Here is a 20,135-nt window from a genome sequence, read left to right on the forward strand (position 1 = left end):
GCTAGCCACTAGCGTGGCTTTGTAAACAGGGGCCTATGTTTGTTGTTCCTATTTACAACTTGTTCAGCAGTTGACAGTGATAATCTGCAACCTTGAAAATCAGGCTGCTTTTTAGTTAAAGAAACGTAGAGGGGCATTTTCGATTTGACAACTAAATCCGACTTTGGACATTTTGTTGAAAATGTACAAAAATCAAGTCATGAAAATAACCATTTTCAAACTAGAAAAATGTCTTATCTTTTTGCTTTGAAAATGACCATTTCCTAGATGTTGTTGTGCTTAGAATATCTATCTTTTTGGGCCATTTTACCAAAAAATAGTCCAAGTTAAAAACACACAAAATCAAACCATTGGGTCATAAGAGGAGCCATCTTTCCTAGTAGACTGGCCACGCAGAGCAGTGGGGCACCCTAGGGGGCACTACAGTAGACTTCATATAAAAGGTCCTAGGTAGACATCTCACCATTACTACCTTATATTGTATAGTGAGCCTACACAACTATACACCACTAAAATAGCTCTTATAGCTGCAGGTATCACCTATATTTATTTATTTATTTATGACATTTGTATCTCACATTACCCCGAACAAGCTCAGGTTCAATATGGCTTACATTCAAGAAAAACATCAAAAATATGATACAGTCAGACTATTAATTATAACATTTTAACATATTAGGAATAATTGTGTGTTTGTCATGAAGCTAGGCAACAGTACTGGTTGTGTTGAAATATATGAGTGAGGACAGTATGTTTTGTGGGGACTGAAACTTTCCACCACATATGTAATAGTTAGAATGGATTATGGGCCTGGGTCACCTTCTCTACATTGTGCTGCACCGACCACTAGGCTATTCCAGGAACCTGAATGCTACTCTAATAGGAGGTGCCATAACATCTGAAAATGTCATAGAGGTTGGTATGTACTGTTTCATTTACGTCTTTGCGGAGGAGGGAGGGGGTCAGTGACCACTGAAGGGGTAAGGGGTGTCACTTCTTTATTTCTGCAGTGGTCATCTGGTCATTTAGGGCACTTCTTTGTGGATTATTCATGAATAAAACAGGTCCAGACCAAAACATTCAACTTATAGCCCTGGATGTTTTTCTTTTGTTCCATTATGGAAGAAAAACGCCAACAGTTAGGAATGCTCAGATCCTGCCCTTAACACGCCCCTGACATGCCCCCTTCTGATTGGAATACACTTCTGATTGACTTCATAGAAAAACTTCTAAAAATTGGTTTTGAAAATACCAATTTGGACATTTTTGTGAGAAAAATGTCCAAATGCAGATTTATGCCACTTTTTGGACCTTTTTCTCTTTTGAAAATGAGCCCCTTGGTCTATTGTGGTCTCTATTGCAACCTCACTATCAGGATGCCCTATCTTCCCTGTTATGGTGATATCTTTGAAAGATACCTTGTTCCAAATAATGCGTTTTTGAGCAATTGTTGGCCTTCCCCCAGTTTCTAGTTTAAAAGCTGCTCTATCTCCTTTTTAAATGCTGTTGCAGCAGCCTTCTTCCACCCTGGTTAAGGTGGAGCCCATCATTTCAGAATAGCCCCCCCCCCCCCTTCCACAAAATGTTACCTAGATGCTAACAAATCTAAAACCCTCCTCCTTGCACAATCACCTCATCCATGCATTGAGATTCCGATGCTTTGCCTGTCTCTTAGGCCCTGCGCGTGGAAAGGGGTGTACTTCTGAAAATGCTACCCTCAAGGTTCTGGATTTGAGCTTTTTATCTAATAACCTAAGTTTGGCTTCCAGAACCTGCCTCCCACATTTTCACTAGGCTAAAACATTAGCTTGAATAGAATGAGACCAGGCAGAACAACTGTTTATGCAATTACAGTGTTAAGTAAGCAGGAGGGGAAATTATGATATTAATATTTGGGATACCACTCAATTTTTCTTTCTTCACCTTTTTCCTATCAGATATATTATAACAAAAGAGTGATTTAGTAAACAGCTTCAACATCTAATAAAGTAATAAAAAATTCCATACCTTTGGATACCTCTTGCCTATTTGCTTAGTTGGATCTTTGGATGGATCATAGGAAGCAACTCCTTCTTGAAGGAGGATTTTCTCTTTGGCGTCAAGAAGAGCTCTTTGGGTAGGACCTAATGACCCATCCTCTCTTCTGTTCCTGTTAACTGTGGATAGCATTACAAATCAAATATTATCATTCAGTTCCTTCATCTTGTTCAAGAAAATTAAAGAACTAAAGGATAAGAAACAGGCACTCTCTAAGGACATAGAAAGAAAAACATTTAAAAAATTAAGGCAGATAAAAACGATATGGCCTATCTAGTCTGCCCATCTATGTCATCTACTATCCCTTCCTCTTCCCTAGAGGTCCTATGTACCTGCCCCAAGCTTTCTTGAATTTAGTTACAGCTTTTGTTTCTACCACCTTCACCAGGAGGCCGTTCCACAAATTCGCCAACCTTTCCATGAAGAAGCATTTTCTTAGGTTACTTGAGTCGTTCCCTTTAATTTTCACCTTATGCCCCCTCATTCCAGAGCTTTTTATTCAATACAGAGACTTGCTCCCTGTGCATTTATACCACTGAGCTATTTAAACACTTCTATCACACCTCCCTTTCTCCACCTTTCGTCCAAAGTATACATATTGAAATCTTTGTTTGTCCCTATCTGCTTTATCATGAAGACTACTGACCATTTTAGTAGCCACCCTCTAGACTGACTATTTATATCTTTTTGGAGGTGCAGTTTCCAGAATTGTACACAATATTCTAAATGAGATCTCACCAGAGTCTTACACAGAGGCATCATCACCTCCTTTTTCCTACTGGCCATTCCTCTCCCTATGTACCCAAGCATCCTTCCAGCTTTTACGATCACCTTTGCAACATGTTTGACCACCTTAAGATCATCACATACAATCACACCCAAGTCCCTCCTCTCTTTTTGTGCACAAAAGTTCTTCGCCCCCTCAACTGTACCATTCCCTTTATTTTTGCAGCCCAAATGTATGACCCTTTATTTTTTAGCATCAAATCTTAGCTGCCAAGTTCTGGACCGTTCTTCAAGCTTTGCTAGGTCCTTTCTCAAGCTATCCATACCATCAAGGGTAAATAACATGACTAACCCACCAATTCCAATCACCAAAAAAGAAGAGGCTGGACTTGGTTTATCTGCAGGGCAACAAAGAGGACTACAGCAAAACAATAGAAATAGACAAAAGAAAGTTAAAAAAATATTTTTAGCTTTTGTGATAATTCTATAGTCATGCAAAAATATAGGTGCCACAGAGGGGCGCGTGAAGTGTCAATCTGTAATGGCATTAGGGCATGCCTAATCTGTAATAGCATACTAGCACAAAGAATCCTTGGTGTGCTGATATCTAGACATGACTGCTTATGCCATATGCCATATGTTGCTGCCCAGTGCGCCTTGCCGCTTGCACAACTCATAGTATCCTATAAATTGCAAGTGTCACTAGGAGGAACACCCATGACAAGCCATGCTTTGCCCATAAGTACTGCCTACTTGCATTTGCATGCTAAGCTACATGCACACCATGTTTACAGAATAGCACCTAGCACTTAGGCATATTTGCCAATTAAAGGTCCCAATCCCTCGTATAAATTCTGGGATTTTATAAACATTGACGCACCACTGCGACTTAATTTAAGCAAGCCTTATTTAATTGTCCTTCACATGTTCCTTAGTAAGCACATTTATGACCACTTATGTAGATTTTAATTATGATCACCTGTCCTTTTGTCAGAAAACTAATCAAAGAATACTCTTTCAGTTGACTATGAAAAAATTCTGCCTTACCTGATAATTTTCTTTCCTTTAGTCACAGCGGATGAATTCAGAGACTTGTGGGTTATGTCCTTCTATCAGAAGATGGAGATAGAGAACTGAAGTGTGCTACATATAGGATGGTATACTCCTTAGTCAATCAGTATGTCTCATAGCAAAGCAGAAAAGACAATCAGTAGCTCAGCACTTCTCCCTCACAGAATCAAACATCAATGAAATATCAGAAACCCTATGCATCTAGGAAACTGCAACAAGAACTCCAAACAGAGAAAACATACCAGGGCAAGACTCTATATTCATCCGATGTGACTAAAGGAAAGAAAATTATCAGATAAGGCATAATTTTTCTTTCCTTGTCATCAGCAGTGGGTGAATTCAGAGACTTGTGGGATGTAACAAAGCAGTTCTCAAACAGGGCGGGAATCAGAGACACCCAAGGAGCGCAATGAGGCCCCAAATAATGCTTCCAATTGTGCTGCACCATCCAGGCAATAATGCTTAGAAAAAATATGCAAAGAGGACCATGTCGCCACTCTGCAGATTGCATCAAGAGAGTACACCTGAGATGTCACCCAGGATGTTGCAAGAGCTCTGATTGCATGAACCCTGAGAGAAGCCAGCGGCTGCTTGTCTAAAAGAATATAAGCAGAAGACAAGGATTCTTTAATCCAACAAGCAATGGTTACCTTAGGTGCCACAACCCCCCCCCCCCCCTCCCCTGCAATTTCAACCTCCCCAGACCCAGAGTACTAACGAGTGATCACAGCATCAAAATTCATTAGTAGGTTGCAGGTACTGAATGAGCACCCGGTGAATATCAAGCAAATATAAGTCAAAATCCTTCCCATAATCCTCTTTTGTGAAAGACAGAAGAAACAAAGGTTGTTTCAAGTGGAAGGAAGAGATTACCAGAGGAAGAAGAGAAGGAACAGTCCAAATGATGACACTCTCCTCAGTGAAGCAAAGAAAGGGATCCCGAAAAGATAGCACTCGTAGGTCAAAAATCCACCTAGCAGATGTTTATAGCCACCAGAAAAAACAACTTCAAGGTAAGGTCTTTGCATGTAGCCATGGAGGAGTAGCCTAATAGTTAGTGCTGCAGCCTGAGAACCTGGGGAACTGGGTTCGATTTCCCACTGCACCTCCTTGTGACTCTGAGCAACTCATTTAATCCTCCGTTAAATACCTGTAAATAAATATGTGAGGGCTCTAATGGTGCCCTATGAAGAGAGTGTAGGACCAAATTAAGATTCCATTCAGGATAAGGATGGAGAAGCAGAGAATTAAGATGATTAAAAACAAACAATATCAGGATCTGTGGTCAAAAAATAATTCCAAATCCAACTGCAGTAACAAGTCAGGGCTGCCACTTGAATCCTAAGGGAGTTACAAGCTAGTGCCAGTAATCAAAGAGTCTCCAAACTCTAGCCTATGCTGAAGAGGTAGACCGCTTCCTTGCCTGCAGCAAAGTGGTAATGACTGCATCAGAGTAACCTTCCTTCCTCAACTATGATCTTTCAAGAGATAAGCCATAAGACCAAAGGGGGACGGATCCTCCATTTGGATCAGGCCTTGAACCAAAAGATTCGGAAGAAGTGGAAGGCAGAAAGGTGTATCCACCAAGAAATGAACCAAATCTGCTTACCAAGGTCTTCAGGGCCAGTCCAGGGCAACGAGAAGTACCCAGCCTGGATGAAGAAGACTTCTGTGAAGGACTCTCCAATCATAGCCCAAGGAGGAAACACATAACGATCCCTCTTCTTTGGAACCCTACTCACTTTTTCTGCTGAAGAATCTGGGAACCTTGGTATTGTGTCGAGACACCATGAGATCTAGAACTGGAGTGCCCCACTTCCTCATTATCAAGTTGAAAACTTCTGTGGAGAGCTCTCATTTCCCCCGGATCCAGGGAGTTCCTGCTCATAAAATCCACCTGGATAGTGAGAGATCCCATGATGTGTTTCTGCCCAGGACAACAGGAGGCGAGACTCCATTACCAGCTGAGCACTGCAAGTGCCTCCCTGCTTGTTGACGAAAGCAATAGTCATGAGATTGTCCGAAAGAATCTGCACTGGCTTGTCCCTTAGAAAGCAACCGGAATACCAGAAACCCCTTGAGGACTGCCCGGAATTCCAGAAAAATTATAGGCCAATGTGACTCTGTTTTTTATTTATTTGCTGCACTTGTATCCCACATTTCCCACCTATTTACAGGCTTAATGTGGCTTACAAAATGTTACAACAACATATACACATTATAGAATAAGAATTTCAGAGTACAGATACAGATATCATAGCAATCATATTAACGGAATAATAATTTTACAATTGTTACAAATAAGAGTGCATAAGTAAATCATATGGGATTGGACGTGGATTGATAGATAAACATAACATAATGATATCAGGACAAGCTATTCAGTCATTAGGTTGTAATTAAGATGAACAAATAGGAGGGTTCCATAATAGTTGTAAATGGAATAGTTTGGGAGTCAAATCGTTATGGGGATCTTTGTTGTACGCCTTTATGAATAAGTAAGTCTTTAATCATTTTCGCAAGGTTGTCAAATCGTGTGTTGTTTTTATGGTGGTCGGTAATTCATTCCATAGTTGTGTGCAGGTGTATGAGAAACTGGATGTATGTACAGATTTGTATTTAAGTCCTCTGCAATTGGGATAATGAAGGTTTAAGCAGGTGCGTGATGAACTTTTGTTATTTCTCTCTGGTAAGTCAAATAGGTCTGACATGTAAGATGGGACATCTCCATAAATGATCTTATGAACCAAGGTACGTATCTTGAATGCAATACGATCTTTCAGTGGAAGCCAATGCAGCCTTTCTCTAAGGGGTCTGGCGCTTTCATATTTCGCCCTGCCGAATATCAATCTGGCTGCGGAGTTCTGGGCAGGGTTGCCAGGTGGAAAATTTTTTTCCAGCCTAAAGGAGCCCAAAATCCAGCCCAAAACCCGCCCAAACTCAAACCCCGCCCCTGACATCATCAACCCCGCCCCTGCTGTCATCAGCCCCGCCTCCCCTGTCATTGGCCCCGCCTCCCCATCACTAACCCCGCCTCCCACATCACTAACCCCGCCTCCCACACCACTAACCCCACCCAGAAACATCATTAACCCCGCCCACCACGGCCAAAAAAAGCCGGCAAAAAAACCGCAAAAGCCGGCAAAAAAACCGCCCCGAAGCCAAAAAGGAGCCCAAAAAACCACAACCCGCCGCGGGCAAAAATTTCCCGCGGCAGGTCGTGGAAAACCGCCCACCTGGCAACACCGGTTCTGGGCTGTCTGGAGTTTCTTGATGGTTTGTACCTTGCATCCCGCATATAAGGAATTACAATAGTCCAAATGGCTCAGAATCAATGATTGCACCAATACGCAAAATGTCTCTTGTAAACATGATGAGGTTAATTGTGAAGAATTGTGAGGATGGAGCTCTCACCTCAGGCTCCCAGGTCCCTCTTTCACTCAGGGTGAGCTGGTTTAGTATGCAGATTTTATGGAAATTCAGATCCTACCCCTTTTTACTCGGGGTGACCTGGTTCTCAAAAAAAGCAAACAGAGTCAGGTCTTATCAACAGGATTTCTTCCATACAAATCTTTATTTCAGCCCATGGGGCACACCTCTCTTAGCTTAAAACACTTTCACAAGCTCAACAGTTCTTCCAGCTTAACCATTTCCTTTCTTCCTCTCAGTGCAATCTTCCAGTTTAAACATTTCTTCTTGCACAGTCCCTTGTCCCTTTATTTCTTCCCCCTGAGCCCTTTCCCACTGGCATTTTGGCTCAGTAATAGCTCAGTCCAGGACACCCAGTCTCTTCTCAATATTAACTCTGGGACACACAGTACCTCTTCACTGTTCTAACCACAGCCTTGGCATCTGGGACACACAGTAGTTCTCTTCACTGTTCTAAACACAGCCTTGGCATCTGGGACACACAGTAGCTCTCTGAACACATAGTTCTTATCCTGGCACTCTAGGGCCTTCTTACCCCAGCCAGCTTCCCTGCCTTGCACCCCGTTCACCACAAGTCAAAAGGGCTCAGCCAGTACTTCACCTGGGGATCTCCAGCTCCAGCTCCCAGCTCTCTTCTTCAGCCCCCCTTTGACTCACCTAGCCCTTCTCCCTGGACATTTTAGGGGGGTCAGCGCCCTCTAGGGGCCTAACCAGGGTAGGACAGCCTCATAATCCTTACACTCTCTTGGGAAGAAAGGTCTTGCTCTTCTGAGCCTCCACATTGCATAGAACATTTTCTTTATGACATTTTTTACATGGCAATCTAGATTAAGATTGTGATTAATTGTCTGCGTCTAACTCATTGGAAATGTTGGATCCTTCAGCTGAGTTAGACGCAGACCATTTGACCCTGATGCAGGCGATGAAACGCTGGCCATTGTTGGTCTTTTTTCCTATGTATGGAAACTATGTTCTGTGGTCTGAAAGTTCAAATATTTCCAAATGTAGTACACACTACTCAAAAGAGAAAACAGTTCCTGTTATTGCAACCTAAAGCTACTTTTTCTTCTCAAATACCCTTCTAAATGCATTACAAAATATAAGGATGGAAAGTTTGTCTTTTTTGAATCTTTCCAATTATCTCTGTTTCTTCCTGCTGAGTTACATTGAGTTCATCTACCCCATGGCTAATTCATTTACACTGCTCTCCAAACCTGGAAACTATGCTGCCTTTTACTTTAATGCCATATTATGTGCTTTTAGCTATTTCTTTGATTTTGTATTTTTCCTTATTAAAATTGCTCCTTAGTTCAATTGCTCAACTCCCAATGTGAAGGACGTTGATGCAAGATCAAGAGAGACTTTTAGTTCAAGAATTGTGGGGTGGTTCCTCTTGTTCTTGTTATTTTCTGTATCTCATCTTACTTTCTGGCTCAAGACTTATTCTTGTAATTTCAATTTGAAATTGCATAAATATTAAATATATAAAGCAACTCTCTAGATGAAGTACTCCCAACTAGGAATCATATAGGCCAAAAAATGGAGCCTATAGCCTTCTTACCTCCTCTTCCTTTTACATTGCCGTGCTAGCGGCTGTCAGTGCAGAAATGCCAACACAGCCCATTCACTTTGAATGGGCTATGTTGGCATTGCTGCACTGCAGCCGCTAGCGCAGCTTTGTAAAAGGGGGCCTTAATGATTTTTTTTAACAGCAATAAAGAGCAGGAGATATAAAGAACTCAGAGAACATATTAAGAACTGATCAGAAATTATGAACTGAGACATATTGTATGATCACAGGAGCAAAGGAACTACCACACTTGCCATAGACTGGGGTCAGATAAACCCTATACTTGGCCTTATGCAAATATACCCTATACAAACCAAGGACCCCCCCTAATTGTTTCTCAGCTCCCCCTACAGAGTCTCATTCATACTTTCCATACTCCTCCCCCTTTGCTGGGACCTCTAGTTACAGCTTTTGCTTCACTTTCAAGAAGCAGCATGGGAAAAATTACAGGACAAAGTTCTGAGTGTAGAAGGAGCAGAAGGTTGTCAGTGAACATAAATCAGGGAAATACCTTGAGTACCTGAATATAATTCACCTTAAGCTACTACTGAAAAAGGTGTGATAGATAGATAGATAGATAGATAGACAGACAGACAGACAGACCAGTGGCGCTCCTAGGGGAGCTGACACCCGGGGCGGATCGCTGATGCACCCCGCCCCCCGGGTGCAGCATGACCACCCCCAGCGAAAGAACCCCCCCTGGGTGCACGCCGCTGGGGGAGGTGCCGCGCACCTGTCCGCTTCATTCGTTTCCATGCTCCCTCTGCCCCGAAACAGGAAGTAACCTGTTCCGGGGCAGAGGGAGCACAGAACGAACGTAGCAGACAGGCGCGCGGCACCCCCCCCCCCCCCCCCCGTGGCGTGCACCCGGGGCGGACCGCACCCACCGCCCCCCCCTTGGTACGCCACTGAGACAGACAGATAAAGTGTAAGCACATGATGTGAAAGGGGTAGCCTAGTGGTTACATCACGTGTCAGAGAACCATGGAAGCTGGGCAAGTCATTTACACCCTCCATTACCCTTTGGTACAGATTGGAGATGCAAAGAGTGGTGTGCCCCAAAGACTGATATTAAAAGCAAAAAGAGTGAGCTTTACAGGCAACATGTTTGCAGTATAAATCTATAAAGATTTAAGTGTCACAATACCTTCTCAAATGGTAGCAACAAAAACTGACACTTTCAGGCTTATTTTCGAAAGAGAAGGGCGCCCATCTTTCGACACAAATCGGGAGATGGGCGTCCTTTTCTCAGGGTCGCCCAAATCGGCATAATCGAAAGCCAATTTTGGGCGTCCCCAACTTCTTCCCATCGCAGAAATGACCAAAGTTCCCATGGGCATGTCAGACGCGTAGCGAAGGCGGAACTGGGGCGTGCCTAACAGATGGGCGTCCTCGAGCGATAACGGAAAAAAGAAGGATGTCCCTGACGAGCACTTGGCCGACTTTACTTGGTCCATTTTTTTGTTACAACCAAGCCTCAAAAAGGTGCCCGAACTGACCAGATGACCACCGGAGGGAATCGGAGATGACCTCCCCTGATTGCCCAGTGGTGATTAACCCCCTTCTACCCTGAAAAAAACTTTAAAAACTTTTTTGCCAGCCTCAAATATCATACTCAGGTCCATTGCAGCAGTATGCAGGTCCCTGGGGGGGTGGGGAGGTGTGTGTATGTGTCAGCGGAGGCATAGCGAAGGGGTGGACGTCCTTCTTTCAAACATTTTGGATGTCCTGAACTGCCCCCCACCCCCAACATAGATGGCCAAATTTCAAGGCAGTGGAGTGGAGGAGTGGCCTAGTGGTTAGAGCACTGATCTTGCAATCCAGAGGTGGCCGGATCAAATCCCACTGCTGCTACTTGTGATCCAAAATCAAAATAAATAAATAAATAAAGGGGGTGTCAGAGGCATAGCAAAGGCATGGACATCCTTCTCACAGAAACTTCCACATTTTGGACGTCCTCAACTGCATAGCGAAGGCGCCTAACGCTTGGACGTCCTTCACCCATACTAAAAAAAAAAAAGACATCCCTGACGAGCACTTGGACGTTTTCACCTGGACTTGTATTTTCTTAAGGTTGTAGACGGCCATTATACACACAGCTAGTCTGCGTGTATGAAGCTGTCTTTGGCATGCGCAGAGCAGAGCAGCCACGCATAATGCTTGGCTGCTCTGCACTGGCTTCCTCCTCCTTAGAAAGAAAATCATGTGCAAATAAGCTAACAGCGAGCAGCTCATTTGCATGCGATTTCCTTTATGCATGCCTGTTCCTTTCCGAATCGCTAAGGGATCGGTAAGAGAAGGGCTTTTTCCGTTCAGTTAGTGCATCAGTTAGTCCATTGCAGTGCCCCCTAGGGTGCTCGGTTGATGTCCTGGCATGTCAGGAGGACCAGTGAACTACAAATGCTGACTCCTCCAATGACCAAGAGGCTTATTTTCGAAAGAGAAAAACGCCCAAATTCCGACCTAAATCGGGAGATGGACGTCTTTCTCTTGTGGGTGCCCAAATCGGTATAATCGAAAGCCGATTTTGGGCGTTTCCAACTGCACTCCGTCGCGAGAACGCATAAAGTTGACGGGGGCGTGTCGGAGGCGTGGTGAAGGCGGGACTGAGGCGTGGTTATCGGCTGAGCAGAGATGTGCGTGCTCGGCCGATAATGGAAAAAAGAAGGGCGTTTTCAGAGAGAATTTAGGTCACTTTTGTTGGACCCGTTTTTTTTCACGAACAGGTCCCAAAAAAGTGCCCTAAATGACCAGATGACCACCGGAGGGAACCGGGGATGACCTCCCCTGACTCCCCCAGTGATCACTAACCCCCTCCCACCAAAAAAAACCAAATGTTAGACACTTTTTTCCCAACTTGTAAGCCAGCCTCAAATGTCATCCCCAGCTCCATGACAGCAGTATGCAGGTCCCCGAAGTAATTTTAGTTTAGTTAGTGCTGTGCGGGACCCATGCAGAGAGGAAAAATCGGAAGAAAAAAAAAAAAAACAAGCAAGTGCAGTCAGGGACGTCTAAATTACCAGGATAGTAAAAGGGGGAATCGAACCAGCAACCTTCTGATTACAAGCTCAGTGCTCTAGCCAATGAACCACATTATTCAGGTGCTGAGATGTCCTTCCCTTTCCATTAAGTCCCTCCAAGTTTCTGTCAGCCAATCACCGCTGTTTAGCTGACACAGATGTCAGCTAAATGAGCTGTGATTGGCTGACAGAAACTTGGAGGGACTTAATGAAAAGGGAAGGACATCTAATCAGTGGTGCACTGGCTAGAGCACTGAGCTTGTAATCAAAAGGTTGCTGGTTCAATTCCCCCTTTACTATCTTTTGATTTGGACGTCCCTGACTGCACTTGCTTGCTTGTTTTTTTTTTTCTTCCGATTTTTCTTCTCTGCATGGGTCCCGCGCAGCACCAACTAAAGTAAAATTGCTCTGGGGACCTGCATACTACTGTCATGGAGCTAGGTATGATATTTGAGGCTGGCATAGAGGCATCTCAGGGGGACCAGTGCACTACGAATGCTGGCCCCTCCCACGACCAAATGCCTTGGATTTGGTCGTTTTTGAGCTGGGACGCTTCGGTTTCGATTATCGCTAAAAAACAAAAACGCCCAGCTCAAAAAACACCCTAATCCAATGTATTTTCGAAAAAAAAGATGGACGTCCATTTTTTCCGAAAATACAGTTCGGCCCGCCCCTTCACGGACCCGTTCTCGGAGATGGACGTTTTTACAAATGGGCGTTTGCGTTCAATTATGCCCCTCCAAATGAGTTGGATTTGGTCGTTTTTGAGATGGGCGTCCTCGGTTTCCATTATGGCCGAAAACCGGGGACGACCATCTCTAAGGTCAACCATCTCAACATTTAGGTCGACCATCTCTAAGGTCGACCTAAATGTTGAGATGTGGGCGTCCCCGACCGTATTATCAAAATGAAAGATGGCCGCCCATCTTGTTTCGATAATACGGGTTTCCCCGCCCCTTCGAGGGACGTCCTGCGAGGACACCTTCAGGAAAACTTGGGCGCCCGGTTCGATTATGCCCCTCTTAGCTTTCTTTGGGGCCTCCGAAAGGATATATTCAAAGTGGAGACGACATTAGGACAGTTTTCAAATGAATTTGACTAGGTAATTAAATAGATACTTGCGTAAATTCCCCAAACTGAAAAATACCTTCCATTTAGTACACTCATGAGAATTTTAGTGGACTTCTATGGCCCAAATTTGCAAAGGTAAACTCTATATGATAGTGGACTTACCAGAGAAAGACAAAGAAACACAAACAAAAACATACTACTGCTTTTTACACATACACATACAAACACTGCTACTGCTACTGCTCACTGCTCCTGTATTCACTGAGTGCCAGATGCACAAAGGTCCCCATTAAGAATCCGTCTGTATTGCCAAATCGGTAAACATTACTGATTTGGAAATACAGAGGGATTCCCAAAGAGAATCACATGCAAATGAGATGCTCCTTGCTTTTGCGACCCAGCTCATCTGCATGTGATATGGGGGAAACCAATCGGCCAGCTGAGCATGCGCAGAGCAGAACATCACTAAGCGTGGCTGCTCTGCGCATGCTACAAACGGCTTTTATACACGAAGGCAAGTTGTGTGTATGAAAGCTGGGGTAGCTTAAAAAAAATTTTTTTTTTCTTTTCAGAAACTGCAGCGTCCGCTGATGTGGGGAGCCTTTGAAAGACAAGGATTAAAAGCTAAAGGGTTTAAAGTCTGCTCAGTCCTTTGTGGGAAGGTGATGTGCACCTTGTCGCTTTACGCTCCTAAAATAAGGAGTTGCTATTTTCAGTAGGGGATGTTGTCTGCTGAGAGCTACCAATGCCTATAAAAGACAGCTTGAGACGGGCTTCCTTTTTGAGAAGGGAATCACCACCCAGAACCCAGTGAATCTCACTTGGGCTGCGATAAATCTAGAGTTTGTAATGCACAAATTGCTTCTCAGCCCATTCAACTTTAGGAAGAGAGGGAGACCTCCAATACTATAAGCCCGGCAGCTGTGCTTGACCAACCTTCAGCAGTGTTTATGGATTGCTCCCCTTCACCCCTTTCTCTTCCTTGAGCAAAAAGTAGATTTCATAAGTACATAAGCATTGCCATGCTGGGAAAATAACAAAGGACTATCAAGCCCAGCACTCTGTCTCTGACAGCGGCCAATCCAGGCCCCAAGAACCTGGCAAAAACCCAAAATTTAATAATGATCAATGGACTTTTCCTTCAGGAATCTGTCCAGACCCCCTTTAAACTCAGCAAAGGTCACTACCTTCTCCGGCAATGAGTTCCAGAGTCTAACTACGCACTGAGTAAAGAAAAACTTTCTCCGATTTGTTTTAAACCTACCACATTCTAATTTCATCTTGTGTCCTCTGGTTCTAATATTGTTAGAAAGTGTAAACTAACGCTTCACATCTGTCCGCTCTACCCCACTCATTATTTTGTAGACCTCTATCATATCACCCCTCAGCTGCCTTTTCTCCAGGCTAAAGAGTCCTAGCCGTCTTAACCTCTCCTCATAGGGTAGTTGTCCCATCCCTTTTATCATTTTTGTCGCCCTTCTCTGCACCTTCTCCAATTCCGTTATATCTTTTTTGAGATGAGGCGACCAGAACTGAACATAATACTCCAGAAAATGTCTCCACTAGGCTGTCATTAGCAGCAGCAAAGAAGCACAACAGAAGGTCAGTTTAACCAACTCTTAATACAGGATTGCTGAAGTCTGAGGGGCTGTCATATGCAGTACCGACAGCGCCTGACCACCCGTTAGCTTTTCCATGGTTAAGCAAGGGACTGCTTTTGTGCATCGGGATGGAAAACGGTTGTGCATCGCCTTGCATACATATTTGTATAGTAATTAGCTCATTATAATAGCTTTGCATTCCATTTTCATTAGCTGCTATCATGATAGGAAAAGCACTTGGAGAGCCCTTTTGTGCATGCCTCATTTTACTCCTTGCTTGCTAAACCGGCTAGAACTGGTATAAAAACCACGTTGCTAGCTCGTTAGGTTTTGTGCATCTGGGCCTGAGTGACTCTTTCTCCCCACCATCAGCTGTGCTCATCATCATATAAAGTTCTTTACAGTTATTGACTGCTTTTTTTCCTCAGTCTGTAGCGGCTCCTGCCTCCTTTCATCTCACTCCCATTTCTATCCTTTCTCAGGATCCTTTTCCCCCTTCACTGACTTCCCTCTTGCAGAGCTCATTTTCACCCTCCTCCCCCACCCCAGGGGCCTGTGCAAGGAAGAAAGGCACTCTAGGCAAACCTTCAGCCTTTTGACTGACCCTCCCCAATTAACCTTTAAGCCCTTTGGCCCCATCAACAATCATGGCCACTCAAACATCATCATCCCTGGAATAATCTGGGCAAATGAGCTATGTGAAAACCTCCCATCCTCCCTGCTGCTAGAAATAAGTTCTCGTCTTGTTCTGACAGGACTGCTGTTGCTCTTTGCTGTTCCCCCTTCCCCCTCCTCAAGCTGTTGCCCTGACTGACTGCCTAGTCCTGCTTAATGGTTCTCCCCTCCCCCACCAAATTCATGCAGAAAACCTAATGCACAGGTCCTTTCCCCTGGCTCCCATCCTTCATTCCTGTCTTCCACTGCTCCTCCGCCTTAGTGCTTTCCCATCAGTTGGATCTTACCTACAGTCTCTATTGCTAGAGAATCTGGAAGAAAGCAGAGTAGGCTCACTCACAGGGGTGACAAGACTGGAGAACTGCAGACAGAAGTTTTAAACTCTGTAAATTGTCCAGACATGTTAGCCAGACAGTTGGAAACCCTAGCCTGTTGTGAAAGATCCTTCCCTCCGCCCGAGGGTCTTTGGGATCTTGCCTCCACCCTGGCCACTCAGCCTCCCGGCCCTCTGCGGTCCACAGGGCAGGGCTCAAAGAAAATAAACTCCAACACAAGGTAAAAGTCACCAAGCTCCTTTACTGTCAGGGATTCACAGTTCAGTAACTTTCAAAAGGAATCCTGCAGCCCTTCAAAACAGTTGCTCCTGTTTTCCTCTCAGGGCCCAGGTACAGCAGAAACACAAACACGTTCCCTTCCAGCTGCTGCACAAATCAGTTGGAGCCAAATTAACAGTCCCCACAGATAGGTTCCTCTGTAGTCCAACTTCACACCCCAAAAAGAATCCCACGGGGTTTCTGCAAACAGTTCAAAACACACAGTTCTGTGGGCCTCAGCCCACAAAAAGGGGAAAAAAACACTGTAGCTTACCTTCCCCTCCCCCACCCAAAAGAAGGTTTGTTTTCCCAACAGTTCAAAATCCACAGTGCTTAATGCCTTAGCACTCAGTTCAGACACACAGTCTCTTCAAAGAACACAGCCTGAACTCCTTTGGGAAAGAGGAAAAGATCCCCCCCTTTCTGGGTCACTCTATCACTTCACTGACCCTTCTCCCGCATGACCTTTTCCCTTTCCACTTTCAGCCCAGCTGTGACACCAAGAGTTCACCTGGTTTTTCAGTTTAGCTTTCAAGGCATGAGCCCAGGCAGAAAGGTCCATGGGTTCCTCAGAGCCTACCTCCTGCCCCTTCTCTCCAGCAGCTTGCCAGTCCATGGGCTCATTCTCCTCCAATCTGGGCGGTTGTTCCTCTCTTACTCGATTATGTTCCAGGTGCCCCTCCCTTGTCTTGTCAGAGCCTTCCCCCGGGGAATACTGGGGCCAATAATCCCTATACCAGGGGATGCTGGGAAATGTAGTCCTTCTCCCACCTCCACTTCCATCTGTTCAAAACCCTTATCCTCCCCTTCACACTGTTGAATCCTGAGCCCGTGGTCAGGGTCATACTGAACATGCCTAGTTTGTCTGTCTTAATCCAGCTCTGCCAGAGATGATTTTAGGAATTACTAGGAAGTTCTGAAAGCATCCAGTTGGTGCTAGTGTTATCACCCACATGACTGATGGTTGATACACTTGTTTTCATATGACCCAATATTTAGCAGCAATTATCGGGGTAGCAGGTACTGCTAACCATACTTAGCTTTTCAATGTTTGTAATATAACATTATTTAGATAGTGCAGCTATCCAGTAGGGTGGGTCCAGAGGCAGAGACTGGGAAAAGACAAGAGTTACCCAGGAATCGGCAATATTCAGTGCCTGTATTCAGGTAACTATCCAGATAACTTAGGCCAGCAAAAAAGCTGATAGTGCTAAACATCATTATCTGAATAATCGTGGTTGCATCCATTATACCTAAATATTCAGCACCAACATCCAGATAAAAACCATCACTGAATATTTGGGTATAACTTCAAATACAAGGATAAATTATGTCTCACCTGATAATTTTCTTTCCTTTAGTCTGAACAAACGAGTCCAGACTAATGGGTTATGACCATCAACCAGCGGATGGAGACAGAGACCAAAAGTAGTTCTTTTTGATGCATCCCTTAAGGGTACAGTGCCACTATAGCAGCTCAGCATTTTGACTGATAAAGCAATAGAAGTAGACTAGATTTTATATATCACACCTAAAAATTTGGCACCAAAATAAAATTTACTTATGTGTATTCTATAAAGTACAATTTCATTTAGGCGTACTTTATAGAATAAGCCAAACTTTCTGCGCGGTCTATCGAATACGCCAAGTGCCAGTCCACATGACTAAATTTAGTCGCGATCAATTACACCAACTAAAACCTGGTGTAAATCTCGACACCTAAGTCAGGTGCGGAGCGGGTGTATTCTATAACAATGTACATAGATTTTAGAAACATCCACAACCCGCCCATTCCATGCCCACTTTGCAACTTGGATTTTATGAGCATCACGTTACAGAATACGCTTAGCAAGTAGTGCACATAAATTCTAATTAATACCAATTAATGCTGATAATTGCTTGTTAACATCCAATTATCAGCGCCGATGTAGAAGGCGGTACTGCTGCCCTGACATTGACGTTGACATTTTATGAGACGCCGGCACCGATGCAGCCTCGGAGAGGGTCTGAGGCTGTTCTGCCAGTGGCGCAAGCTTGATGCCAAAGCAGGAGCCCCCTGTAGCAACTGTGCCAGTTCATCTCAATGCATGCTGCGTAACCACTCATCAAAGGTAGGAACTGGTAAAGGCACGAGAGCTGGGGCAGAGGCAGTCTGAGAAGATGTTGATGCTGAACCGGTGGCAAGGACCGAGCCACTCAGTGACCTGCGCACTGTCACCTCTTCTAAGGAGGGGGAGTGCTCTTCCTAGGGCCAGCACTTCTCAGGTATTAGAGGATCTGATGTCCCGATGCTCCCAGCACCGTGAATCAAGGAAGATCGGTGCTTATGCTTCTTGGGCTTCCCCCAATGCATAGAGCCTCGATCCCCCAGTGACAGTGAGGATGCCGCCAAACCCATACACATCCTTTGTGTTGGATCCGATGCTGTCCGGTCCCGGGGCCCGGTACCAGCACCGGTGTCGAGGCAGGTGGAGACCCACTCAATGCCGGTGCACTCCCATTGGATGCCGAAGTCGGAGCAGCCATGGAGGTCGATGCCACTGGTTGATGGTCCGACCTTCAAGGAGCCAGAAAGATGCTCCATTTGTATCAGTCACACCAACTGAGTTTTCACCTGAATTTTTAAACAGAAATCACAATCAGAGAGGTCATGATCTGGCCTAAGACACCTGATGCACCAATTCTGCAGGTCCATGGCAGAAATCACGCATCTACACTTGGTGCACCTCTTGAAGCCTCTGGGGGTCTTCTGTGAAAAAAGAATCTCAGCTAAATTAAACTCCTCAATCTTGAACAGATAAAAAGGGGCAGTGTTCAAATTCAAGATGAGGCTGCGGCCTAAAAACGCAACCACACGCGAAAAAGAAAGAAAACTTGAAAAGCCGAAAACTCTAACAAAATAGGAGGGGTTGAAAAATAAAACAAAAAAACCCGCATGGGAAGGCACAAACAAGGCTTTAACAAAACTCAGTGTGAGGGAGAGAACATGGGAAAGCGTTCTCTTATGTCTGCAGAAAAACTAAGACTTAAGGACCAGTGCTCATGCATCAGGCAGGAAGGCACCAGTGCATACGTAGTGGGACACTGCTTGAATTTTCTATTGTACTTGTTAGTCAGTGTCGGATGAAATCACCCCAGATGTGAGAATATGAAGGCCTGCTTGTCCTCAGAAAAAGCGAATGCTACATACCTGTAGAAGGTATTCTCCGAGGACAGCAGGCTGATTGTTCTCACTGATGGGTGACGTCCACGGCAGCCCCTCCAATCGGAAACTTCACTAGCAAAGGCCTTTCCTAGTCCTCGCGCGCTCATGCGCACTGCGCTGTCTTCCCGCCCGAACCGGCTCGTGTTCGTCAGTCCCATATGTAGCAAGACAAGACAAGGGAAGACACAACTCCAAAGGGGAGGTGGACGGGTTTGTGAGAACAATCAGCCTGCTGTCCTCGGAGAATACCTTCTACAGGTATGTAGCATTCGCTTTCTCCGAGGACAAGCAGGCTGCTTGTTCTCACTGATGGGGTATCCCTAGCCCCCAGGCTCACTCAAAACAACAAACATGGTCAATTGGGCCTCGCAACGGTGAGGACATAACTGAGATTGACCTAACAAATTATCCAACTAACAGAGAGTGTAGCCTGGAACAGAATAAAACATGGGCCTAGGGGGGTGGAGTTGGATTCTAAACCCAAAACAGATTCTGAAGCACTGACTGCCCAAACCAACTGTCGCGTCGGGTATCCTGCTGCAGGCAGCAATGAGATGTGAATGTGTGGACAGATGACCACGTCGCAGCATTGCAAATCTCTTCAATAATGGCTGACTTCAAGTGGGCTACCGACGCTGCCATGGCTCTAACATTATGAGCCGTGACATGACCCTCAAGAGCCAGCCCAGCCTGGGCGTAAGTGAAGGAAATGCAATCTGCTAGCCAATTGGATATGGTGCGTTTCCCCACAGCCACTCCCCTCCTGTTGGGATCAAAAGAAACAAACAATTGGGCGGACTGTCTGTTGGGCTGTGTCCGCTCCAGATAGAAGGCCAATGCTCTTTTGCAGTCCAATGTGTGCAGCTGACGTTCAGCAGAGCAGGAATGAGGACGGGGAAAGAATGTTGGCAAGACAATTGACTGGTTCAGATGGAACTCCGACACAACCTTTGGCAAGAACTTAGGGTGAGTGCGGAAGACTACTCTGTTATGATGAAATTGGGTGTAAGGGGCCTGGGCTACCAGGGCCTGAAGCTCACTGACTCTACGAGCTGAAGTAACTGCCACCAAGAAAATGACCTTCCAGGTCAAGTACTTCAGATGGCAGGAGTTCAGTGGCTCAAAAGGAGGTTTCAT

General features: G+C 44.9%; 1 protein-coding gene across 1 annotated transcript in view; it reads right to left on the bottom strand.

Annotated features, from left to right (window-relative positions):
- SPAG16 (sperm associated antigen 16) overlaps positions 1–20,135 on the bottom strand; it is a 932,486-nt gene that overhangs the window by 781,844 nt on the left and 130,507 nt on the right. Inside the window, 1 exon segment of the mRNA XM_030210425.1 lies at positions 2,008–2,156. Within this exon segment, the coding sequence (XP_030066285.1) occupies positions 2,008–2,156 (149 nt within the window).

This window comes from Microcaecilia unicolor, chromosome 7 (assembly GCF_901765095.1).
Source record: "Microcaecilia unicolor chromosome 7, aMicUni1.1, whole genome shotgun sequence".
In the NCBI taxonomy this organism is placed as follows: domain Eukaryota; kingdom Metazoa; phylum Chordata; class Amphibia; order Gymnophiona; family Siphonopidae; genus Microcaecilia; species Microcaecilia unicolor.